Raw genomic sequence first — 26,778 nt, forward strand, 5'->3', positions numbered from 1 at the left:
TAAATTCATCAACTAACCATTCAGAAATGTTGTCTACATACATGATGTCACTTCTTGAGTCTCTCCATCATTTTCTGACTCTGGTTTGAACATAAAAGGCTAAAAGTTTTAGAAATTTTCAGTGCATGTCGCCCTGTCCCAAATGGCACACTTCATATGCACTTTGAAGTACATGGACTTACAACGGCTTCCGCGTGTCCGTTAAGTCCGTGAGACCGTAGGGCAGGGATAGGCAACTCCGGTCCTGGAGGGCCACTGTCCTGCAGAGTTTAGCTCCAACCCTAATTAAACACACCTGAACAAGGCAATCAATGTTTTCTGGATTACTAGATAGATACAGGCAGGTGAGTTGTTATCAGGGCTGAAGCTAAACTCTGCAGGACAGTCATAAGGGATTATCACGCTGATACGTATACTTCCGCATTCAGTGATCTTTGTGCACTGCCACTTCCGGTGAATTACTCATCACTCTGGCGAACCCATGATGGACGACCCTAAGTTTATTTATACTGCATCCCTGGTAAATTTACCCAAAATAAGTTTTTCTGACGTACATCGACTAACTGAAGAAGTGCTGCCTTGTTTTATTTTAAAGTTTGGCCCTTCATCCCAGCGAACCGCTTTAATCCACTTCTTCCTTAGACTCAGTTCAGTCGGGAATCCATGGAAACTTAAATAAGGTTGGTGTCGTTTGTTTGATTGAAAAAGTGGAACAGAGCAGTGACATCTAGCCTTTGTTTCAGCCATTGTTGAACTGCGCCGGAAGTGGACATGCACAAAGTTGAAAAATCCCGCCCATGAAACCCGAAAGCGTGATAATCCCCTATTGTGGCCCTCCAGGACCGAAGTTGCCTATCCCTGCCGTAGGGTGTCCCATTTGTCTTTTTAGGTCTCCCTTTGCGGTCAATTTGCACCCTCGATGTGCACTTTTGCTGAGCCCGGACTGATGCGAGCTCCGCAGCAGACTTCTTCCCGACAGTCAAAGCGGCGTTACATCACGAAAGTGCGGACTCAGAGGAAGAGCCCGAGTGCCATTTGGGACAGGGCCTGTGAGCGCAAGCTCTTGGAGCTCCACCCTCTGTGTGGGAGCAGCAGCTCATTTGCATTTAAAGGGACAAACACAAAAACTTTGCGTTTTTGCTCACCCTCAAAAAGTGACCATTTTAACATGCTATATCAAAATATCTGTGGGGTATTTTGAGCTAAAACTTCATATACACACTCTGGAGACATTAAATACTTGTTTTACATCTTCTGAAAGGGCATTATACCACCCCTTTAAGCAAACTAAAAGTGTCAAATTCGAGGTCAGATTTTCTCTTTGTACTCTAGATGTATTCTGTCATCATTTACTCACCCAAGTTGTTTCAAACCCGTGTGAATTTCTTTCTTCTACTGAACACAAAAGAAGATATATTTAAGAATATGGGTAACCAAACAGTCGATGGACCGCATTGACTTCCACATTAACTGTTTGGTTACCCAGAATAACATTTAAAAATTGTATAACTAAGCTTTATTTAGAAACCACGAGTAAGAGAGTTTGCTCGCATTTGTATGATGTTTTTTATGTTAAGTGCTGCAAAATAGGGGTTCCTGAGACTTAGATTTATCACTGAAAATGCACATCATTTTCCGTATATGTCTTTGTTGGTTCTGTAGAGAGAACATAGGTACGCTGTGGTGAATCGATTGTGGGTGTGTGTGTAAACATGCTGAGGGCAATGAATGTGTGGCTCTTGGGATTATTAAGCTGTCTACAGTGACGACATGTTAAGCCCCACAACACTACAGGGAACTCTGATCCTATTTAAATCCTTGCGTTGACGCTATAGCCTATGACGCAGAACCCCCTTTGAAACATAGATGAGACATAGTTTTCCAGGCACTGTTCTATGCTTCATAGTTCAAATTTAATTTACAGGTAAGTGGAGCAATGATCCAGAACTTTAAGTGTATGTACAGTCTGAGAAAATCTGTAAAAATGCTTTTTTTTTATTTAGTTGTCCAGGCCTTGAAAAATCAGAATAATAATTCTTTAAAAGGGGCCTGGTTGAGCAGCTGCTTTTTTTTATTGCTGTGTGAACAGTTTGTAACGAAACTTACAAAATAGACCTTCCCCAACTTCCTAGGTTGTCTATTGATTTTTAGGTGAAGGGTTTGGGACGGTTTTGCCGGGAAAATCCAAAGGATGTGATGGTTACACGTGGACAGACATGAAATGAATGCTTACATTCAGGATAATGCCGAAAGAGCTGTTCTGTACAGTAAGTGTAATGTCAATGTGTCATGCAAAGAAAAGGGTTTAATTCAAACTGTAGTCTCACATAGCCAGATATTAGCCTGGCTCGTACGTGCTCAATTTTCATTTTCCTTCAGTACTTCGTCTGGGTTTGCGGTGTATTCTTGGGTTTTCTCCGGTCAATTTTTTACCGGTCTAATCAGCGAACAGAGGGAGCGGCTGAGAACGATGGCGTTGAGGTTGTGCGCTAGTTTGAGTTGAAGTTTCGTCGTGACCAAACGTTAGCGATTGGTTATGGCAGATCCAATAGTTTAAAACTCCAGCAGAGTACCCGCCTTTAAGGAAATTAACGCTTGTCAATGGAGAGTGGCCAGACTCTCTGTACAAATGAAATGTACGAGAGTCTGGTAGGACCAGGCTATAGCCAGATATAGCATAGTCTCAACTTTAAAATCAAACTATCATAATAGTGTGGTTTTAATTAGCCTATACGTCATCTGTCGACATGATGCTGGTAAATCGCAGAGCTGGTGCAAATATTCACATCGATATGATCAAATGCTTTCTTAACTGCTGCTTTCTCACCTCTGTCATTTTTTTTTTGTGTGTTTGTTTTTTTATTGAGAAGAAAAGCACGCAGCGCATTACAGATTCATCTAAACGTCACTCTCAGCAGCAGCGTCGGGATGTTCACTGCAAAGCTATTTTCAACTTTTTATTTCTAAGCAAAGAATGGAAACTTTGCCATGACTATATTGGGGCCTTGAGTCACGTTCAGTCTCTTGTACGTTTGCATGAGCAATAAGTTTCTGGCTGCAGTTCACTTAACAGCCACAGGTGTCGCTATAACAGGAGTTTCTGTAATTCCACATACAGCCTCTCTAATTTTTACATTTTATATTATTATAAAAGTCAGATTTTAAATTCATATTTTGATTTCATTCATTTTATATTTTTGGTAATGTTTGTTTAAAATGCCATCCATGTATGGCTTATTTGATCTATATTAGTCTGGGCACAAACTGTATCACACTGGCATAAGCACGTCTGTGCACTCATTATGCGTCAAGTCCACATTTAGGTTAGTGATCCACCATCTGCAAAGCCTCAGATATGATGAAAGCAGGTAAGTGTATTGTCCTGCTGACCATTTGCTTCTCCGTCCATCCTGGCAGGATCAGCCACCTGTCGCTGTCTGTCGGCAGACGACTCTGCAAAACCAGGAATTACTCAGCCTTTCAAAACCGTAAGCTGTTTTTATGCTCTGTGGCTCTGCCCTTGCTCATAAAAATGCTATTTTGAGTTGCTGCTTCTTGCTAAGATCGTGGCTTGAAAATGCTTCATGCATCCAGGGCTCCAAATTGATGTCATGTCATGGTGTTGGTGATCTGAGTTCCCTTTCCAAACCTGCACAACAACAAAAGAACCTACAAGCTCGATCTCAAGTCAGCTTAATAGGGTGAGCTGGATCAATGCTTATGAAGATGAACAGCATCCCTTTTTCCAAACACAAACTAACAAAAGCAGGCCCAGTATGAATAATGGATGCCAGTGTGTTTTAATTGAACACAAATTAGCAACTGAATGCAGAACAGATGGTACAGACACAGGCCCATTTAATCATAAGACAGTTTTCTGCGCATGTTAAATAACCATTTTCTCAGTTCTCATGACCCTATACTTCTGCAATGGGGTTGATTCTCATTTTATCTCATCTTATTGTTTATTGGTGGTCAGGTTTTTAAATGCATGTAAGGATTGTCATGCACATTTAAAGTATCTATCATTTTTTTTGTTTGTTTGTGGTGTAACCAATAGGTTGGTAATAAAATGACTAATATGGAATATAAGCAAACTATCTTTTGCAACAATAAACATTCCAAACGACTCTCACAATATTGCTCTTGGAAATTTGATTAATTTTCATCCAAGTTTCTGTATGTGTAAATAAGGCTGATTATGAGAAACATTGTTATATTAATGACATATATATTGTTATAGTTTTAGTTAATATTTGGATTTAGATTTTATTTTATGTTTTCATTTCGAGTTAGTACAAATTTCATTAACAGGTAAAGTTTTAGTAATTTTGTTGTGTGTTTAATATAAATATTTTTTTTGTTAATTAAGCACTTCCACTTTGAAAATGAGAAATGTTTCATTGGCAACTAGATAAAATAAAATAAGTTTTTTTTAAATCATTTTTATTTAAAAATAATAACAAGAAAGTTCTAGAAAAGAAAGGTCAAGTTGTGTGAAGTGCATTGTGGGATACAGTATTCCTTACAGTGGGCTGCATTGGTATGTGACAAAATCAGTATGTCCAAATTCACAGTATAAAAGAGTAGACACAAATACCTGGATGATCAACTACTTCCGGTGAGATTCTGAAGTGTGCATGATGGGCATTTTACTATCCCATAAAGCCATGGGAGAGGATTTGTGAATGGCAGGGAAGTGATGCAACTGATGCTGGTAGGTCACATGATGAAAAACACCAAGCAGCATGATAGCTTTAGCAAATGTAAAGTCTCATCTAGGTATTTTAAAATAATTTTATTGAACAATTATTCATGTACAAACAATATGGCAATATTAGTACATATTTACATTACAACATGCAGAACAGGTGCATGAAAGAAACACACACAACAACAAAAAAATTAAGGGGCTCAGGTTTTTCTTTTAAATCATATTCTTCTATGATGGAAAAAAGACATTTGCGTATTTCTTTTTTTTATCTCTTTGAGGGCTTTTGTATAAGAAACAAATTCAGCATAAAATGCACAGAACATTGGTTTCACCTTTAGGTATAATGTGGATACTGAATATACTGCAAACACTGCATATGCAGAATAGTAAAAGTATAGTATGCTACTCCATTATATGAAACAAATGAAATAAGTAATGCTTCTTCAACATGATTTTCAACAATATTTGTGTAAATAAAATGGTAAAAAAAAGTCATGTAAACGTAAAGTTAAAAGGTCCTTATACTCCTGAGGCAGAGGTTCCGCATGGGCTTTAGTCATTAGTGATCAAATATGTCCCCAAATATAGATGATTTTGATATAGCGAGATATTTTATGTAGCCTGACATTTAAATAGGCTACATAGGCCTACTTATTAAAAAAACAACCATTTAAGCAGATGATGCATCAATCATTCATATTTACTTCTGGAATATTTCATAAGTACTCCTGTATCATTCTTTCAGCAAATCATGTATCTTGGCAATAGTTAAAGCATATTTTCATATGCATATGAAAATATGCATATCAAAACAAATCTTCATGGAGATCGGAAAATAATATATAGTTATTCTTATTCTTCATATATTCGGCATCTCCCATGCCTTTCTGACCCCAGTGGATTTGTTTTAAATCACTGAACCTTTTCTAATTCTAATAGAATAGCCTTAGGCTACACTTCATTTAATAGCCCACAATAAAACCGAAAAGCAAGTTATGTAAAAAAAAAATATATATATATATATATATATATATATATATAGGATGAATAAATATGCAACATTTAAAAAAATATATTCAATGTAAATATTAATAGTTATTTGTATGCAACACTGGGGTGCGCGCATCTCGAGTTCGTACTCGGCTGGGCTCGTGCACAGGCATCAGTGAGAAACCCCGTAGCAGGAACTAGCTAAACAGCGTTTAGCATCCAAGATGGCGGGAGCAGACAGCGACGACTCTCTTTACCCTATTGCTGTGTTAATTGACGAATTAAGAAATGAAGATGTTCAGGTAAACAAAATACGTAGATTTACGCCAATTTCTACTTTTAGAAATAACGTTACACTCGAACGCGTACGTCTGACTTGACACGAATAAGTTAGCTAACGTTAAGCAACCGGTAAGATGGGCCTGTCCTAGTTTAGCCTACTGGCTAGTAACGTGAAGATAATTCAGGAATTAAGACACTAAAATATTATATATCAACTTGACTGACAGCTAAAGCCAACCGTATGTCATTAAGCACAACCAAATGTATTATTTCATCTGTGTAAAATAACCCAGTTTCGTTTGTAAATAAAGTGTGACGCAGAAAAGTTTGTGTGATTGCTAACACGGCTAAGTTAGCTGTTCTGTGATTTACCTGTTATGTAATTGACTAGCTTAATATTAGAGAATCCCATCATTTTAGTACAAGACATTTTAAAGCACGGTATAGGTTTTAGAGAATACGTTACGTCTGACACGACTGTTGAATTGGTTGGCATTTGAACACATTCACAGTTTGTCATTTTCAAGAGACGATAATTCAGTAATTAAGACACTAAATCATGATGTATCAAACTTATTAACGTTTTAGTATTGAATTAAATGTGGAATATGTATTGCACATTTGTGCTTAATGTTAAAATACATTAAAGTACTGCTTTTGAGTTAACGTCACCAATAGGTGAGCTCATTTCATCGTATTATAAAGATACAGGACCTTAATCAAGTAAGGAATTATAAAGTTGAGTGTTTTTGGTCTCAATGCCATTATTTCTTAATCTATCAAGCCATCATTTTAGAGAAGCATATACCAGTAGTTTGATTGGTCCCTCAGCAGATCAGCTGTTTCAGCATCAAATATGTTTAGACTATCTTCTTACGGGTTTCTTGTCTTTTATTTGTTTTTTACTTATAGTTACGATTAAACAGTATTAAGAAACTGTCCACCATCGCCTTAGCTTTGGGGGTCGAAAGGACACGCACTGAACTTCTACCTTTCCTCACAGGTAATGTTTTTTGATGACTGCTGGTTTATTTCCTCGGAAAAATTACTATAACATTTTTATTTTAGGTGTTGTAAACCATTTCACTCATGAATGCTTGTTGTACATAACTTTCAATTTCTCATTTTGTGATTGATCAGATACCATCTATGATGAGGATGAAGTTCTGCTTGCCCTTGCTGAACAACTGGGGAACTTCACCCTGCTGGTTGGAGGCCCTGAATATGTGCACTGTCTCCTTGTAAGCTTTATGACTTAGTTAAATTATTTTATAGAGTCAATTTCCTGTGACAAACTGAATTTAGATTTGTTTGCTTGTGACTTTTCTTATGGCGCTTTTCCACTGCATGGTACGGCTCGGTTCGGTTCGGTACGGTTCAACACGGCGTGGAGCGGTTCGGTTCGCTTTGCTTTTCCACTGCGTGGTACGACTCAACTCGGTACGGCACGGTTTGGTTTGCTTTAGCTCGGTTGCTTTTCCACTGCAGTTAGTACCGCTTCAAAGTGGGTGGGACTGATCGTTAAGTTGTATGTCTGGTGGTAGCCGTGTGCGGCTAAGAGCTGTGCTACTTCCGCTCCTCGGCAACCAACGAGAGGAACGTCTGCACCTCGTCCACTGACCACGATTCAGCCATTTCTTGTTTGATTTTTTTGAACTTTTTTTGTCAAGTAAAAACTCTAAAAACAGGTGCTACCGCGTTTGCTGTTGTCTGGCTATTTAAATCTAGCGGGTTTAGTGTCTCGTGTAGCAAATATACAATGACGCTGAAGTGACGATTCTGTCTGACCAATCAGTGATCTGCAGTGTTTTCACGTCACGTTTAGTATCGGTACGGTACGCTTGGAACCTCAACAGAGGTGGTACCATTTAAAGCGAGCTGAAGCGAGCCGTACCGTACCGTACCATGCAGTGGAAATGCGCCATAAGAGAGCCGTACCGAACCGAGCCGTACCGTACCATGCAGTGGAAAAGCGCCAAAGCGTGCTGTGCCGTACCGAACCGTACCGTACCATGCAGTGGAAAAGCGCCATTACTTGCCTCTTGTTTTTTTTTTCTTCAGCCCCCTTTGGAGAGTCTGGCTACAGTTGAAGAGACCGTGGTGCGAGACAAGGCAGTGGAGTCCCTGCGGAAGATCTCCCATGAGCACTCTCCAGTGGACCTGGAAGTGCACTTTGAGCCTCTGGTAAAGCGTTTGGCCAGTGGTGACTGGTTCACGTCACGTACCTCTGCCTGTGGTCTCTTCAGTGTCTGCTACCCACGAGTTTCCAGTACAGTCAAAGCTGAGATCCGCCAGTAAGTTCAACATATTTGTGAGGAGTGTTTTACTGTAATCCTACTTTTTTTCAGTTTGGAAACATTGATCTAGTTAATTCAGGATTGTTCACACAAAGCATACTGAACAAAAAAACTCAACAAAAAACAAACCATTTGACAATACCGATTATACTTCTGCCGGGTCCACACTGCATGAGTTTCGGTCGGATTTTCACTTGCCAACTGTTTTGTGCTAATTGCAGACAAATGTTTGAAATCTGAGATGATTTAGTGTAGTGCTGTGCGATATAGCTTAAAAAATGATCACGATATAATGTTTCATATCCTTCGGTATCGATAAGTATTGACATTTTTTATAACCTTTTTTTTTTAAAGACAAGTTGAAAAGTTAATTTAAACCACTGTTTTTTCATTTTATATATCCACATTATCAAGGCAAACAACAAATTATATTAATTTTAGCAGTCAAAAATAAAATGTACACAAATATCTTCTTTATGTCTTATATTAAGATAAAAAAGTAAGCTTTAAAGAAACTCATGACCTTAAAATGTTACAGAATGTGTGCAATGTAAAAGTGTAAACGTAGAACAATCAAGGCGAACTTTTAGGTAGATCAACATTTGTAATATGTAGATGTGTAACGGTTCACAAAATTCACGGTTCGATACAAGACAGTGGTGTCATGGTTAGGTACATTTTCAATACAGCAAAAAGAAAGAAATGCCAAAGAAATTGCCTTGATTCAAATTTTTTATTTATTTTAAAATAAGTGAGTTTTCCTACATCTTGAAAATGTGTTTTATAAATGGGGGTTATCTTTGAAGGATGAACAAATAATGTTTTGGTCATCACATTAAAAATAACACTTAAATATGATAGTTTTAGGGCTGTAATCAACCAAAGGAAATCTTGGTCGACTGAAGTCCTGAAATTTTCGACTAAAAATGACGTTAGGAAAAAAAACGTTAAATTAATTAGCTGCGCACTGTGCGCAGTAGCCTACTTGGTAGCCTTGTTGTCCACCTAAATGAATTATAAATAAACATAAAAAATAGTAGGCTATTTGCAGTATATTAAATCGTTTTTGACCTAATTATTTTGCACTGAAATGAGTCTGATACACGAGTCTGTCGGCTCTGACAGCGTTGCATCACGCGCACCTGTGCAATATCATAGCCTATGCTTTCCGAAAATAGTACTGTTGTCAACTAGTGATATCATCACAATAACTTTTGAGGAATATGCAACATAATTTAGACAATTGTTTTTATCATATGTATTATAACTGACAGCTCGCAGAGTGAGGCTGAACACAGGAGCGCAGCTTCGCGGCTGAGACACGAGACTATTAACTTAAAGCTTTACTCTTAAACACAAAAGGCACGTCCATTTTAATAAAAAAATAATATTTATTAAACAAACCAGATCAAGAGCAAAAACGAAATAAAGTGCATAACTGAAAATAAAGCATAGGCTCAAAACTAATACAAACAGTGGCACAGCGCATTGCGCATTAGGCTACAATCATTTTTTCCCGTTTTCTATAAATAAATAAAAATGCTGCCACACTGCCGATGTCTTTGTTGACATGGTAGAGGAGGACTGACTATGAATTAAACGCTCTCACAATTAAATAAATAATATTCAGCAAACCTTCTAGTAGCCTACTTTCTTCAATCTGTCTCTCTTCTCTGGTGGTTGGGCTAATCCAAAAGAGGGTGGTGTTCTGAAGACAGACTGTAACCTGTGAAACAGGGGTGCTCTAAAAACACCCCCATTAGCAATTAGTGCTTTCCACCTGATGAAATGAACGCGGCAAAAAAATCGACCAATCAGAATTTTGGTCGAGCCAGAACGTATCGACCAACAATCGACTAATCAACTGGGAGATTACAGCCCTAGATATTTTATTTTTGAAGTGCTGGAAAAAGCTTTCTTTACTGGATCTCTTAGCGCTGTGTAGTGACAGTGTCGCTTGATCAAGATCGGCTCGCGCTGCACTGATAATGGTCCAAACTGATAAACGGTCTGTGAAGCACAAAATAATAGCGCGGTTTCATTCCGCTTTCATTCCGCTTGCCATTTGATGTTGGGCAACGTTGTGGAGGACGTGCCAGCGCGAACATTTGAATTTAAATATTGAACGCTATATCGAAAATGTTTTATATCGTTACCAACAATGGTGTACCGTCGATAAATACCAATACCGTTTTATCGCCCAGCCCTAATTTAGTGTTTGTTTACTTGAGTGACAGTCACGTTGTGTGGGGGTTATGGGTATCAAAGACGCAATCTGAGAGAAGCACTGATTTGTCACAGAACATCATCAAGCATGGCTTCTGCAAGCCACCGTTCTCTCCCTCATATTCTTCCTTATTTCTTTTTCGTTTTTTTTGATAGGATTAAAATATGAACCAGACTAGGAATGCACCGATCCGATATTCTGTGTCAATATAGGCTCCAATGCGGCAATTAACTAAGTTGCAATTGCCCCACTAAATGTTAAGGTTTTATAAAATAATTGTGTACCCAAAATGCATTCAGTCTTGTCAAGTCATCTTCATTTATATAGCGCTTTTAACAATGTAGATTGTTTCAAAGCTGCTTTACAGAGATAAACGTATAATTTAAGGTAACAGATTGTTGTGGCTTTATAGCGGTTCTTGAATAATGTAATTTTCCAGCTAAAGTTAGTTTTGATTGATACAGAATTTTATTTAATTTTTATCACTACGGGGTACTAGATATGCAAATTTTCCACAATGCTTTATCTGTAGAGTGGTAAAGGGATCCTCCATAGGGAGAGACTAGTTGTCACATCACTTCTTTCTCTTGCTTTGGCATGTTCTTTGTATTGACAATATCAGCAGCTGTAAAACAGGCCTCCAGTACCAATAGCATCTTTTTTTATTTATTTAGTTTTTTACTGAAGCTATAACGCATTTTGTCATCAGACAAATTTTTCCCCTGGTCTGACTGGGTACAATGTATGGTTTATTGTGATGATTATTCACTTTGGGAATGAATAGCTATTTAGACTGTGTAATTACAGTTATAGTAGTGTTAATGTTAAAATAACCAAAGTGGAAAGGAAAATGACTACCTCATCGTCTTCATTTTCCATTTAATTGGACACGTTACCACATGTTCCGTCTCTCCTCAGGCACTTCCGCACCCTGTGTTCTGATGACACTCCCATGGTGCGCCGTGCAGCTGCCTCCAAGCTGGGTGAATTTGCCAAAGTGTTGGAGCTGGAGTATGTTAAGAGTGACATCATTTCCCTCTTCACTGCATTGGCATCTGATGAGCAGGTCTGGTTTCAGTAATACTAACTAAAATGTACACACACTAATTCTGTCATCAAACCACAGCTAAAGCCACAAACCACAGCTAAAGGTTTTGAGCACACGTTGCATGACAAGACCAATACAGTCTTGAAAGGTTTTCATTGTGTTTAGTAACTCAGTGCTGCAGCAGAATTGTATGGTAAATATCAAAGTGTTTTCTTCTGACATCTGAATGCAAACATTTACATCACTGTAGGACTCTGTTCGTCTCCTGGCCGTGGAGGCTGGCGTCAGCATTGCCACTCTGTTGCCTCAAGAGGATCTGGAAGCTCTGGTGATGCCCACCCTGCGCCAGGCAGCAGAGGACAAGTCCTGGAGGGTTCGCTACATGGTTGCAGACAAATTCTCAGATGTAAGCATAATTATGTGTGTTAATCATGTAGGTAATTATGTGCAATTACATTTTATTGGAAAATCCAAGTGTTTACCACAAAGTGCTGTTTGCATGCAGTGGGACAGCTCCCACCCCAAATGGTTCATAATTCTCCACACGATCATAACTACACTACCGTTCAAATGTTTGGGGTCAGTAAGATGTTTTTGCAAGAAGTTTCTTATGCTCGCCAAGGCTGCATGTTATTGTGAAATATTATTGCAATTTAATATAACTGTTTTCTATTTTAATATATTTAAATATGTCATTTATTCCTTTGACATGACTTCAGTGTCACATGATCCTTCAGAAATAATTTTAATATGCTGATTTTTAGGGGCGGGAATCTTTTGGAATCTTTCGATTCAAATAGATTTTTGTGTCTCGATTTTGAATCGAAATTCAATTAAATGGATTGATTTGATTTTAAACTTTGAATTTTATTATAATTATTTTAGCTCAAATTAAAATGTAACTGGACAAATAAAGGAAATTAAATGACAATTTGTAATAAGGTTTCATTAGTTAGCTACATTAGTTAACATGAACTAATGATCTACAGCATTTATTAATCTTTGTTAATGTTCATTTCAACATTTACTACTACATTTAAATATTTTTTTTTAATCTGTTAACATTATTTAATGCACTGTGAAGTAACATGAACAGCTGGGTTTTTATTAACTCACGTTAACTAAGATTAACAAATGTATTGGTCATGGTTAGTTCATGTTAGTTAATACAGTAATGTTATCAAATAAACCCTTATTGTAAAGTGTTACCATCATTCTTTTATTTTATCAATCAATTTATAATATCAAAATATTTTATATTTAACCATTTTATTCATAATAAATTCCTGTCTTTTAATTTAGTAAGATGTGGGTAATACTAGTTATATTTGTTCCCCTGGAACTGTTTTGCCATGTCTGCTTATATTATGTGTGTGCTTGTTTTGCATTTTTGTGTGATATCTGAATTAAAATGTGATCGGTTTTTGTGAGCGTCAAGTTGAGAAAACATGTATCAACTCAAAGGAAGGGATTATCAGCTAGTTCCAATCAGTGGCTGATCGCTTAGAAAATATAATCAAGCACGTATTGTTCATTACCACAAACTCGTGTGTAAAAAGTACCTGTACACAGAGGTGGCAAGATCACGAGAAAAGCTTGACGTGTGCCGGTAACGGTTAAGACTATTCTTTATTCGTTAAGATATTGATATGTATTGTTGTGGTCAAGCTTCATTCATATGCTTCCCTGTAAACTGTCTGGGTGCTGGACAGTCTGACTGCTCTTGCTGTTGACTGCCGCTGCCTTTGTTCTGACAACATCACGTTATTAATAGAATCTCAATCTCAAGTCATATGTGAATTGCCGCTCATACTGATTTGGCGCTCAAGAAACATTTATCATCACAGATGAAAATGGTTCTGCTCTATTTTTGTGGAAACAGTAAAAAAAAAACTGGATTTATTTAAAATACCAATCTTTAGCAACTGCCACGTGTGATCAATTTAATGCATCCTTGCTGAATAAAAGAAAAAATCTTTCTGACCCCAAACTTTTGATTGGTATACATTAGGGCTGCACGATATTGGAAAAAAATTACATTGCGATCTTTTTTTCTCCCAACGATATATATTGCGATATTGAGAGCCATAACTCCAGGCTAAAGACAATAATTACCATTCCATGATATTAATAATTTCACTAATAAGCAAGCTTCATTACAAGTGACAAAAAGGTCACTTAATATTTTATTCCAAAATTAGAACATTTCTGTAAACACAAAAGCAGAACACATTTTTAAATAAAACAGCAGCTTTACACCAACCCCCTGATTGGTTTACAACAATATAACTTAAAATATATAGATTTTTTATAAAACAACTTAAGCATTTTGGTTCACAATCTTTTGAGTCAACTTTTTTTAGCCAAAGTGCCACTTTTAATTTCACTAATAAGCAAGCTTCATTACAAGTGACAAAAAGGTCACTTAATATTTGATTCCAAAATTAGAATATTTCTGTAAACATAAAAGCAGTATAACAATATAAACAATATAACTTAAAATAAATATATATTTTTTTATAAAACAACTTATAAGCATTTTGGTTCACAATCAACTTTTCGTCAACTTTTCTTAGCCAAAGTGCCAAAGTAAAACAGTGTTGGTGTTGGTCATCATAATCATATGAAATAAACAAAATGAAATACAACTTTAATATATTTTGTTGTATTAAATCTTCTAAACAGATTAGAGAACATGTTTCTGTAAACAGAAAAGCCAAACACATTTAAACAGCAGCTTTACACCATACCACCTGTCAGCGTCGCCGCTCCCACCACGCGCATCAAGAGCTGAGGGAGCACCAAAAAAATTGCCTAATGAAAAATCAATGATTCTAATGCCGATATTATTTCAGTATAGAAATACAGACATCCCAAGTCTTCCGGGAGTCTCCCGCATATTGATAGCGGCTCCCTGATGCCCGCGAATTAGTTAAAATCTCCGGAATCTAGAGCGAGCGCGCCCGCGAGACAGAGACTGTGCTCCAAACCGCGCAGCGCGTGCACGGCAGAGAGGGAGAGAGAGAGCAAGAGACCGTGCGCGTGCCTCATGAAGCGCATGTAATATCTCCTGGTGCTACTGTGCTACTACCCTTCACATCGCATGTTCCGGCGATGTGACTATCGCTCACTTGCACATCGCGATGTCGATGTTAAAACCGAATATCGTTCAGCCCTAGTATACATTTTTAATTTGTCTGATGTTCCATGCTGCTCTCTTACTCGATGGGAGCTTACTCGATCTGTTGAAGCGACTGCGACTAATCTGTGTGTGCCTTACAAGTGCAATGTGCACAAACTGCGATCAGCAAATTCTTGATGCAGACTGATACATCAAAAGCGACAAGCTTCAATCTTTTATTGTGAGCTTGACTTAAGTGAGTCCGATATAAATGGAGTAACCACTTTGATCCAACAAAGGACTCGTCGGACTGATTCAAAACATTAAATCTTGCGAGGTTCATAAATTAACGTTGATTCAGCAGTGGCAGAGCTCTACCATTGAATAGTGATGTAGCAATCACTGTTATATGATCTGTATTTGTGCACCTTTTTAACAGTTTTATATTGCTAATGTTATATAAGCTTCCTGGAAACCTCTTCCCTAGTATGTATCAGTGCTAAGGTTCAACAGCTGGTTCCACAGTTTCAGGATGACACCTCATAACAGTTCACTGGTCTCTATAATCCTGCTCTGATACTCATTGTTTTGTATTGTTGTGCAACTTGACCTAAATGCAGTTCCATATTATTTTGTCATGTCATTGGATGATTTTGGATTATCCTGAGCCACTTGAAATGTCAGATTTTACTGGAAAAGAAATGTTGAATGCAGGCATATGAATTCCCAGAAATAGCATGGGTGTAAAAAGCAATGAACAGGCATTTTGACCTGCTTTAGAACTGAGTTATGTACCTCATCTCACACACAGTGCTAGAATAGACTTGATTGTATCCTAGCGTGCCACGGAAGTGCCTTTTGTCTTTCAGTCTGCTGGAAACGCTGAGGTGTTACAGTAAAATGGAAATATGAAATGACATTCTTGTCTCTGTGAATTTACAGTTGCAGAAAGCTGTGGGTCCAGAAATCACAAAGAATGACCTAGTGCCAGCCTTCCAGAACCTTCTGAAAGACTGTGAGGCTGAGGTTCGTGCCGCTGCTGCAAACAAAGTCAAAGGTGAGAGAAAGGCATCAGAGCAGCCATGTAATGTGTGATCCTGAAGTTGAGTACCTCTTCTATTAATTTGGGTAATATATTTAAATGGAAAATAAGTTATAAGCCAGTGTTTCCTCTAGGATTTTTTCCAGCTGTGGTGGCAGGCCTATTTCCACAGGGGAGGGGGCATCGCCCATGGGTGATTCCCATTGAGCCTTACCCAAGAATCACGAGCACTCACACACAGGCCACTTTCTGAGGAATTGAAAAATTAAAACCAACCATCTTCATCAAAACAAATTACGCTAGATATTTATTTGCAAAGATATAAAGTACCACAGTAAGAGAAGGCTATATTCATAATATATGGCAAAAATACTATTATAAATTAAAGGACAAGTTCGGCATTTTACACTTAAAGCCCTGTTTACAGATCGTATCTGATGAAATAGAACAGTTAAGATTAAAATTTGGACACATGCTCCTGTCCCGAGAATTTTAGGTTTATTTCGCTTTCCCCCCACACCCCCACAATGGTTGTCTATGTGCACTGGAACATTCCTTCCTAAAACACATTAAACTTTCGTTTACAAAGACGTGAAACTCACCGAGTGGTCAGGGGTGTTCACTGATATGCTCACTCAAAAATCGCTGCAAAAGATGCTTTGCGCACAATATCGGATGTCACTGAGAAGCTGCTGCCGTGGCGGGAGGATTTTTGGTGTGGCGGCCTGCCACCACAGAATGAATGTCGCTATACAAACAACCTTGGCCTCACTTACATCTCTCATTAGTCATGAATCCTAATGAGGTTAATTGCATTATATGAATCACAAAATATTCCAGAAGGTTTTCTTCATTTCTTCATCAATATAAACATTTTAATTTGCCTCTATTTTTTTCAGCTTTAATGTATTTAATTCTTCTCATAAAGAATACAATATTTAACTATTTTTGTAATATAATCAGCATTGTGTTATGAGCGCGTTTTGTTTGTAGCTGGCATCGTAGCAAACTGGTTCAAAGACGGCAGATGACTTAAAAGTCCCATCTAGTCTGCAGTTTGTTTGTAAATTTACTCTTAAGTGTGTCTTTCTCTGAAAATTGTGACATTTTACTGGTATTGCCTACTGAAATTTGTTTATTGTGATGACTCCAATTATTTATTTTTCTTATCCTCAGAATTCTGTGAAAATTTGCCAGAGGACAGCAGAGAGACTATCATCATGTCACACATTCTTCCCTGTGTTAAGGTAAAATGCTCAGTCAGCCAAGGCTGCAGTCGCCTTTGGCTAGTACATTTATTTAATTTGCCAGACTTATTACATGGAATGCAAGAACAATGCAAAGTAGAAAAAGTCTAGATACATACAATATTAAAGACAAATAAACAGTCTGTAATAAAATAAGAACAAATAATCAAGCTAAAAGCAATAGCACAAATAAACAATAGAACACGTATGCAGGTGAAATAAACAGTGCTTTTCAGGTTCTTTAGGTAGATCTAACACTAGTTAGATACAGATTAGGTACAGAATTTTTTTATCAAAACTTATCAAAAAAAAAAAAAAACACTGCATGTTCTTCACTGTATAAATTAAATATAGATGAATCCTTAAAGGCATAGTTACATAAGTAATTCAGTCAGTGTGCCTTTTGTTGTTTGATTAACTTTAATAACACTGTTACACAAATACTGATACTTTGATAACATGTGTTGTCTGTCTTAACCGTTTACCGACTACGTTTATTAGGATACTTGCCAAGACAGGAATTTTTGCATCATTTTGTTTGAATTTGTCCGTTCCAGCGTGAAAGAGACTAGGAAACGAAACGCGGCTTTCTGGGTGCGCTTCGAATGTACCAAGTACAGAATTGAGTTCTCCTTTGCGTTGTCTTGTGCTTTGTTTAAATTGGCAAGGCTTAAGAACACGTGCAAATTGTAATCTTCCATGACGAGGCAGCACTGGCCCAATCAGTGATGGTTTCATCAACTCTTGGCCATCGGGGATTCTTTATTGTCGAGGCCTGCATTTAGAACTAGCGCGTATATTCACTTTACGCAGTATGTGTAAGCCTCTCTGTTTCTCTCATGTTGAGTATACGTATGTGAGAGAAAGCGACAGAGGGCGCTCTAAGCCAAGTGACCGTGCGTAAAGCTCAGAAGGCAATGAAATTATATCTGCGCTAAATAATTTTTTTGCCTCTAACTCAATCCCAGGTGGATGAAATTGTACTGTACAATTGAAGACATGTTTTAGTTGCCTAGCGGGAAATTTGGTCGCATATGCTGGTGATTTACTCACATTGTAGAGGGTTGGTCAGCACTTGTCAACAACATCTCTGCAATCTGTCACTTTTCAGGCTGATCGCTTGTTCCTCGTTGTTCCAGTGCTCCTCACATTTAATTGGTGTGTAGTTCCAATCCTGGATCAGTTACTGGCAGATAACTCTTGAGTCAGCATCTGTTCTTTAAGCGTCTAAGACTTAAACAAGATCAGATTAACAGTGTGTCATTGTGTCTGTAGTATGACCTACTGGCTGTAGCAACACTAGAACACTTTCCCACACTGCTGGCTCACTTAATGTTATATTCTCCTGGATTGTAAAAAGCATCTTGTTCTGGTGAAAATGTCTTGCGTAGATTCAAACCGCTGTTGGACGGGTGTTTTGGTAGCTAATATAAGTATTTTTGAGTGCCGTTTGTTTTGTATATGCCCACAGCATAGATCCAAAAAATATCAAGATTCATGACAGCACATTTTATTCCAAACCTTTAGTGTAGCTGGGGTTCACTAGAATCTTTCTCATGGTGAGAGCTGTGACATCCTTTGTTGCAATAGAAACATTCAACATGTTTGTAATTATGTGCAGTATTTCTTTTTATAGTAATACATTTTTTATTGCATTGCATTAAACAAGATCTTCCATTTTTATTTAATAAATTGTATTGAACCTATTTTGAATGTTAGTGTATATATATATCTGTATAGATGGATAGATAGATAGATAGATATAGGTGTGTGTATTTAGTGATGTTACGCTTCATTTAAAGTGAGATTTCAGTTTATGTAGTCTTCAGGTATCACAAGTGATTGAGAGTTGTATCAAAACATTCATTTCAATTGATGACATTGTGTTGCACCTCTTTCAACAGGAACTTGTCTCAGACACTAATCAGCATGTGAAGTCTGCACTGGCGTCAGTCATTATGGGCCTCTCCACCATCTTAGGCAAAGACAACACAATTGAGCACCTGCTTCCCCTTTTCCTGGCCCAGCTCAAAGATGAGGTAAGCCTGCTGTGTCTGTGTGTGTGTCAGAGTGTGTGTGTGTGAGAGAGAGGGAGAGAGAGAGCCAGCACAGGTCTGGCTAAGGTAATTTGCGTCATGTTCCAGTCACAGATGATACTTCTGTGCAACTGCTCACTTTGATCCTGTCGAGGTGAGGCATTGCTAATGCTAGCCTTTTAGTGGAAAGCAGAAAGCATTGAAGTGAGAGATGAATGGATGAGTGCGGCACACTGTCTCACGTCTCGTCTCTTTATTTTACTGGGGCTTTTTGTTGCTTGCTGCTGTCTGTATTGCGATCGCTTCTTCAAGTTGCATGCGAGTAGTCTTTGAACATCTGTCAGTCACACAGACTGTGATAAATAAATAGAACAAAGCCACCTCCTGGACTGCAGCTTGCATTGATCCATGTTTTAAGACAGGAAACAGTTTCCTATTTGGTGTTAGTTCTTGCACTGCTGTTCAGGATTTGTTGTTGTTTTTTTACACAGCACTACTCCTGTCACATAGTTGTCAACATGTATGTTGTGAAAATTTGACACTTTTGAAATGATACACTGACATTTAATGGTTAACATCCTTGCTGAGAGGATGCAGAGATGAACAAATATTGCAACATGCTGTTGTAATTGCACAACAAATTGCTTTATTCGAACAGTTTAATGAATCAGACCAACCATTTAGTGAATCTTTTTGAATTGTAAAACACAAAATCTGCACTTTAATTTGTGGTATTTAAAAAAGCATTTTATGGTATGTTTGGGCTGCACGATTAATCGAAATGAAACCGCACGCGATTTGGCAAAGGCTGTGATTATTTTATGCTCAGCTTGTCAGTGAAATACGGCTCTGTGGTCAGTAGTAAATGCTGCTCCATCTGAAAGCCAGAGGGTGCTCTCACGAAGACATATGCCCCGCAGAAGTAGACTACATGCATCGTTCCAGGAAATTGCTGTTGCTGAATAAACTGAAAATTTAAACGCTTTTTTTTTATGTTGTCTTTTTTGTCATGTTCTCTCTGTAGTGTCCAGAGGTTCGTCTCAACATCATCTCCAACTTGGACTGTGTGAACGAGGTGATTGGAATCCGGCAACTCTCGCAGTCTCTGCTTCCGGCTATTGTTGAGCTGGCTGAAGATGCTAAATGGCGAGTGCGGCTGGCAATTATCGAATACATGCCGCTTCTGGCTGGACAGTTGGTGAGTCCTGACCGTCAATGTCCAAGAATACTTTATCCTGAAATAGAAATCAGGCTGGCCTGTTGGTCAGTTCTTATTTTTCAGCCTCTCTTAAAGCATTTTCATGAATCATCCTATTAACTTATTGATGGCAAGTCGCCTTGGGTCCTGTAAGCTGATCTAACTGACGAGGCATCTTTCTTTTTCTTTTTCTCGTGCTTCCAGGGTGTAGAGTTCTTCGATGAGAAACTCAATTCTCTGTGCATGGCTTGGCTTGTCGATCATGGTAGGTTACTTATTCTTTTTTTTTCTTCATAATTTCCTTTTCATTTGAAGTGTTAAAATGTGTTAAACTCTGGCACATAATGTCCCACACAATGTTAAATGTAAGACTTAGAAAATCAAGTTATTTTTGCAATTCCGTTAGCTTGTAAAGGAAAAATGTAAACTGCAGTTATGTGTTGGTGTCTGTCAGTAGACTAACACTTGAGTCTCTGTAATCTTTAGTGTATGCCATCAGAGAGGCAGCCACCTGTAACCTGATGAAGCTGGTGGAGAAGTTTGGAGCCGAGTGGGCACAGAATACAATTGTGCCCAAAGTGCTAGGAATGGCTAATGACCCTAACTACCTGCACAGGATGACTACCCTCTTCTGCATTAATGTGAGTCAGACCTGATCTTTAACAAACAGCTGCTAAGTCACAGAGGAATGTATGGGGTTGGTGCTGATGTACTAGCTGGAAAAGTGCAGTTTGCCGTATGTTTTGGCATTGAAATATATTTCAATCTGTCTTAGTTGAGTTATTCTCTTTGTAGAATGGAAGAATACATCCATGAAATATTTGACTGTTATCTAAACTTTTCTTTTGCATCAGTCAGGGTTGTTGCACTCAAATTTGAAATGGACTATTATTGTGGCCAAAACAATTTACAGTAACAACATTATTGTGTAATCTGTAGTTTTCAAAAACAAAACAAAAGGCTATTGGTCAAATTCATCTTTAACTTAGTTTTTTTTTCTCCTTTTTTGGCCAATGAATCAAACTCAACATCAAGTGTAGGGGGGTGGAGAGGGACATTTGAATCCCCAAAAGTACACACTGCATTGTCTTTTTTAATATTTTTTTTATGTGCAATACTAGCACCTATTAGATGATCTGTTACTCGCACTGATTTAGTTATAATATTAACAAAATATAAATATTTTATGGTCATCGTCAATACCGGCATATTCGGACACTTAGCATCTGTTGCAATGCTGTTTTGGGGGTCTGAACAGCATCTCCAGTTAGTTCTAAAACATAGTGAGCCATCTTTTCTACATAGGGAACTGCCTTCAAAGGCAGCCTACTAGCTAAATTTAAACCTTGTAATTGCAGTTTCTCAAATGGTGATCTTCAAACAAAACGCATGGGAAACTTGATCTGTTTGTGTAGAGTTTGATGTTAGCATGTTACTAAACTAATTTTGTGATTCTGTAAGCATAAAACAGATATCGGGGCACAGATATAAGTTAATTCGTTTTTTGTTGTTGTTGAAAATGGATCGTTTGGATCAAGCCTTCACTTCAGGAGTTTGGGAACAGAGCTCATGATCCCTGATGTGTGAAACTGTCTGTTTTAGGCTCTGTCTGAGGTGTGTGGGCAGGATATTACCACCAAACACATGCTCCCTGTAGTTTTAAAGATGTCCAACGACCAGGTAGCCAATGTTCGCTTCAATGTGGCCAAGTCACTTCAGAAGATTGGATCTGTGCTGGACAGCAGGTATGTGATCATCCACATTTTGGGCAGAAAAAAAAATCACAATTCTCTTAATGTGACTGACTCACTTTAGCATGATGTTTTGATTACAGCTGTCTGCAGACTGATGTGAAACCGGTGCTGGAGAAACTGGCCTCAGATCAAGATATGGATGTCAAATATTTCGCTCAAGAGGCCATCAGTGGTGAGTTCCACAATTGCTCCTCTTGAGTGTTGTGCCTTAAAGCTACTATCATTCTTAAATTCATCCTGAATCAGTGCAAAATGACAACATTGTGTAACTCTTGATTTCAAATAACTGTTTAATTAATAGTAAGATTTTAAAATGTATTGTTCTAAAGGTGCCGATATACTGATGACGAAGTTATCTTTCGTTCTTCGCTTAAGAGTAAAAAGTTCAAAATACCTGACCAGCTGTATACTGTTAGCGAACATCCCAATGCTGCTGGGAGTGACTTTTAGATAATTATGTTAGTGTGCTGCACGCTTTCTTCTCAATAACAAAATAAACAGAGCAAAAATGTCAGCAGTGAGAAAATGGTAGTTAAGAAATCATCTGATTATAGTGATGTGGATTAGAGGATACCCGACCAGAGACCGGCAGGACCCGATGAGCCGGCCCAGGTTCGGACAGATATTTAGAAGTTCGGGTTCGGGTCGGGCTTGGTCACATCAGCGCGATAAGGCATTGAACATTTTAAATTTAAAAAAGCTTATATTATGTAGGTAGCCAATGGGCCAGTATCACTTGATGCAAAGGTTCATTTTTATGATTAAAATATTACCCTAACATCTGTCTTACTTCGTGCGGAAATTTATGTAGCTGTGACAACGAAACACGTGCTTATGTGCGCACCTGTGTTAACGTGCGCTTGTTGCCCCGTTTGTACATTTCCGAATGCCTTCCTACAGTTGCTTAATAAAAGCGGGCTTTCCACACAAACAAATGTACTTGTGTCATTAGTATGAGAAAATTAGATTTTAACTGTCAGGCTCGGACAAAAATGTGGTGCTTGGGTCGGGTTCAGTTACTGCTCTGTCGGACGTGGGTCGAGCTCCGACAGAAAAATGCGGCTCTATCCACACTCTAATGTGGATATGTTTTCGCAAGCTTTGCAATTCGGCACTCCAGTCAAATCACATTTATGTGTGTAGCACTTCATACAATATTGATTTAAAGCAAGCAGCTTTGCGGTATTAAACATAAAAGAACTGTCGCTTTCAATTAGAGTTATATAAAGCAGGCCTCCAGTCTATCTGAAAGCAATTGGACACGCAAACCGTGACGTCATGACTTAAAGATGAACTGAACTGGAATTTGAGTAAAGGTGATATAACAGATATATTTAATTTATTCTCATTGGTACAATTATTAAAATGGCAGAATTTGTTAAAAGGGATAAAATGGTGCATTGAAAATGTTGTTGTTGTTGCACTGGCGCCGCCATGTTGGATTTCAACATTCGACTACGTCACTGGCATGGTATAGCTACTCCGTTCACTGGTGAACAGACTGAAACTCCTACGCGCAGCTAAAATTTTTGCCCGCCCCAACTTTATTTATTTTGGTTTTAACACTTTGCGTGCAGCTAACTTGACAAGCGATCCCATTGGATGAATTCGTCCAATCAAATTTCCATCTTAAAAATATATCAAATTTCCATTTATCTGCCTCGATTTTCTAAAACGCACAGGACCTCAAGCATGTTTTTGTATTTTCTCTAAATGCACATGACATATATAAGCAGTTTCTATTTCCTAAAATGCATAATGTGCTTGGATACAATAAATGAGTGCATGACAGGCTACAGCCCTCCAACCTCCCACCACATTTCCTTCTTATAACACCATGAACCACTATTGCTCCATTCATAATCGACTATGTACATTGCAAATACAATCTAATGCATATTTTAGACAAAATGTTGTATTGTATGCAATATTTTGAGACAAAAAGAATTGGTACATAATAATATTAAATCAAGTGATCAAAGTGCTCATTGCTGCTGCGATCAGTGGCGTGGATACAGTGTCTCTTGTGGCTCGCGCACACGCCACAGTCTTCACTCGGACGCGCGCTTCAATCAGTTGCGGAGACTCTATTCGTTCCGGTGAAATTAGAAAACATAATGCACACAAACGTGTCCCTGCTTGATATACAACCACTGGTGAACATATTCGGTTTTGATGAAAGAAAAAAAAAACAATGGGACTGCGGATTAGAACACTAAACCTCTGACACGCGTGACGAAAGTTCTTCCACTAGACTAGACCATTACGGCACGCGAAAGTTAAATTTTTTAGTGTAATTTACTTTTAACAACACGCTATCAACGTTGATTATTTTTAGTTCAGTTCATCTTTAAGCAAGCTGTTTTAAACTCCAAACAAACTTCCTTTTGGCCTTTAGTTCAAAATTACATCAAACCAGTGCGCTTTTCGATTAAATTATATCAGATCCTTGATTTTTCTTTTTATTCTCTTCCTACAGTTCTTTCTCTGGCCTAAAGTACCTTCTTGTGGAACGCAAGACCCATCTCAAGCTGACCTCCATTGTATTTATTGACATCCAAGACCATCCACTGGACTGTTTATGGAGAAACAATGTGTTCTGTTCCCTATCAGTGAGAAGTGTTTTAGGGAAACTTGGCTTCTCAAAGTGTTTTTTCTCTCCCAACTATTCACCACATACCATCTTGCTCTTCGTTCCTACCCTGCAATAGGCCCGCTGAGCCCCTCTTGCTAACCCTTCACTTGCTAACCCTCAGCCCTATGGTCACACACTTAGATGGACCTAACAATCTAATGAAGCATCATAGGTTAAGAGAAAAAAATAGATGTATTGAGGCATCAGTTGTCTATATTTAACTTCCGTCATCTGTTCTGATGGGCTGAACCATGTTTGCTCTTAGTGCTGATTTTAAGCTCGAGGTGACCCGCGCTTGCGCACAGCATGGCAAAGGGCCGAATCACTACTGCAACTTTCAACTATTTGAATCCTGTGTTCCTGTGCCCCGTCGTACACAGATTGTTGTTAAACCAAGACCCCATAAAGCACTAGCCGATGTCTATTCTTTCAGTGGCGTGCTCGTACTGCTTTTAAAGTGCTTATCATCTTAAAGGGACCACAACAAATTTCCATCAACTGTTATAACAGAGGATGGGCATTCCTAAAAACGGCCCTTTTTATCTTCAGAAGGCAAGCTTCTCCATTCTGTGCCATTGACCATATTGCACATTTTCTTTTTTCATTTTGTTTTTAAAAAGATGTTTAACTTTTGTCCTATACGAATGCATCTGCACGCCTCTTGCGCACAGGTTCCGTAGGCCGTCTGTATATTAAGAAGCTCATTAATCACAGGGCATCTTAAACTCTCCCTCAACACAATGCTTTTTGCCTGTGATGTTGACTGTCCGATTCTTCAGCTTCAGAGTGCATTCAGTATAGTAGTATATTCTATGTAATGAGTGTCTTAGAATGTGCTTCGGGTTTTATATGAATATGATCACGTTGCCCTCGATGGAAGGGAACTCAATAAAGAACGTTATATAACCCCATTTCACTGTGTGTGGACCTTCTGTTATCTGTCAAGCCATATACAGTAAAATGCAATATAGCGTGAGGATGCCTAAGCTGGGAGTGGATTGCAGCAGAGCTGTTTATTGAAGGAAGCATATCATGAGAAATCAAATTTTCCTTTATCTTTGAAAACTAGTTTTTGCACTAAGTTTTCATAGTACACTGAACTTTCAGAACCCCACCCAGAGAATGCAAAAAAAAGCTTATGAATTTTCTTTAGAAACTTGCTTGTCCAGTCACAGTGAGGTCTTGGCAGGAGAGATAAAATAATACATAAATATGAACAAAACATTGTACCTAGTTTATTATTATTATGTGATGCTATGTACACTATACCATTCAAGAGTGTGGGGTTTATTTATTTATATACATTTTTTTTTTTACTTTAGTTGAGAAAGGATGCATTACATTGATCAAAAGTGACAGTAAACATTTATAAACCTTACTAAATGTATATATTTTTCATTTCAAATAAATGCTGTTATTTTAAACTTTCAATTCATAAAAGAATTCTGAAAATGTGCAACGGTTGCCACAAAATATTCATTAGCACTCATTTTTTTCAACATTGACAATAATAAGAGCTGTTTTTTTTAACACCAAATCAAAATATTTTTGCAGGACCATGCGACTAAAGACGAGTAATGGGCTGTTGAATGACATTTTATAATATATTTTAAATCGCAGTTATTTTAATTTGTAATATTTACCAATATTGCTGTTTTAATGAATTTTTTTGCAAATAAATGAAAAATTAATGAAATAATCTGATCAAGTTTTTGAACGGCATCAATATGCAAGGAAAAGGGTTTATGGGCTATTCAAATAGTGTTAATATTATTATATTGTTAAATGTTTTTTTTTCCATCACATTTTTTCATTTTGTTATCAAAATTGATACATTTCTTCTTTGCAGACAACGAATAGAACATCTCTTCTTGTTGCGTCTGGTCTTCTACAACACAAAAAGCACTAAATGAAAAGTCAGCCCCAGCAGCTCTGCATATCCTTCTGAAGGATCCTGTTCTTAAGAAAGAGTGCTTGGTTTATTTTTAACCTGTCAAACTCACATAATTATCGTAATTGGTATACTCAGTTTGGTAAATAAACCAAAGAACGTCAGTCCTGAGTGCTAAAATAATTAGATTTTTTCTTATTTGTTTAGAAATCCAAATCAAGATCTCATCCCTAAAGTCCTGGCAGTTTTTAAAACTCATTCATATTTTCACCGGCACACAATTGGCATGCAAGGTC

General features: G+C 37.9%; 1 protein-coding gene and 1 long non-coding RNA gene across 3 annotated transcripts; both read left to right on the plus strand.

Annotated features, from left to right (window-relative positions):
* The first annotated feature begins 1,822 nt into the window (after window positions 1–1,822).
* On the plus strand, window positions 1,823–4,136 carry LOC306996360. Of its 2 annotated transcripts, none has more exons than XR_013797054.1 (4): window positions 1,823–1,924; window positions 2,133–2,267; window positions 3,418–3,488; window positions 3,595–4,136. It is a non-coding gene; the product is annotated as an uncharacterized lncRNA (long non-coding RNA). The 2 variants fall into 2 exon arrangements; XR_013797055.1 differs by having other exon boundaries at window positions 1,841–1,924; window positions 2,152–2,267.
* A 1,619-nt stretch (window positions 4,137–5,755) lies between these two features.
* On the plus strand, window positions 5,756–25,192 carry ppp2r1ba (protein phosphatase 2, regulatory subunit A, beta a). Its single transcript, XM_079608767.1, has 15 exons — window positions 5,756–6,006; window positions 6,899–6,989; window positions 7,127–7,227; window positions 8,048–8,280; window positions 11,429–11,576; window positions 11,809–11,964; window positions 15,622–15,736; window positions 16,898–16,968; window positions 18,873–19,007; window positions 20,029–20,202; window positions 20,407–20,467; window positions 20,689–20,843; window positions 21,805–21,947; window positions 22,037–22,128; window positions 24,436–25,192. Exons 1-15 carry the CDS (start codon window positions 5,929–5,931, stop codon window positions 24,450–24,452), a joined length of 1,770 nt encoding a protein of 589 aa, XP_079464893.1. The 5' UTR covers window positions 5,756–5,928; the 3' UTR covers window positions 24,453–25,192.
* The last annotated feature ends 1,586 nt before the right edge of the window (window positions 25,193–26,778 follow it).

This window comes from Phoxinus phoxinus (assembly GCF_949152265.1).
Source record: "Phoxinus phoxinus genome assembly, chromosome: 3".
Taxonomy (NCBI): Eukaryota; Metazoa; Chordata; class Actinopteri; order Cypriniformes; family Leuciscidae; genus Phoxinus; species Phoxinus phoxinus.

Bases quoted from the DNA above. Each gene is read 5' to 3' on its own strand.
- ppp2r1ba (XM_079608767.1), top strand. From the start codon at position 5,929: ATGGCGGGAGCAGACAGCGACGACTCTCTTTACCCTATTGCTGTGTTA. The intron at 7,228-8,047 runs GTAAGCTTTATG...TTTTTTCTTCAG, and splicing joins AATATGTGCACTGTCTCCTT to CCCCCTTTGGAGAGTCTGGC. The intron at 21,948-22,036 runs GTATGTGATCAT...TTTTGATTACAG, and splicing joins GGATCTGTGCTGGACAGCAG to CTGTCTGCAGACTGATGTGA.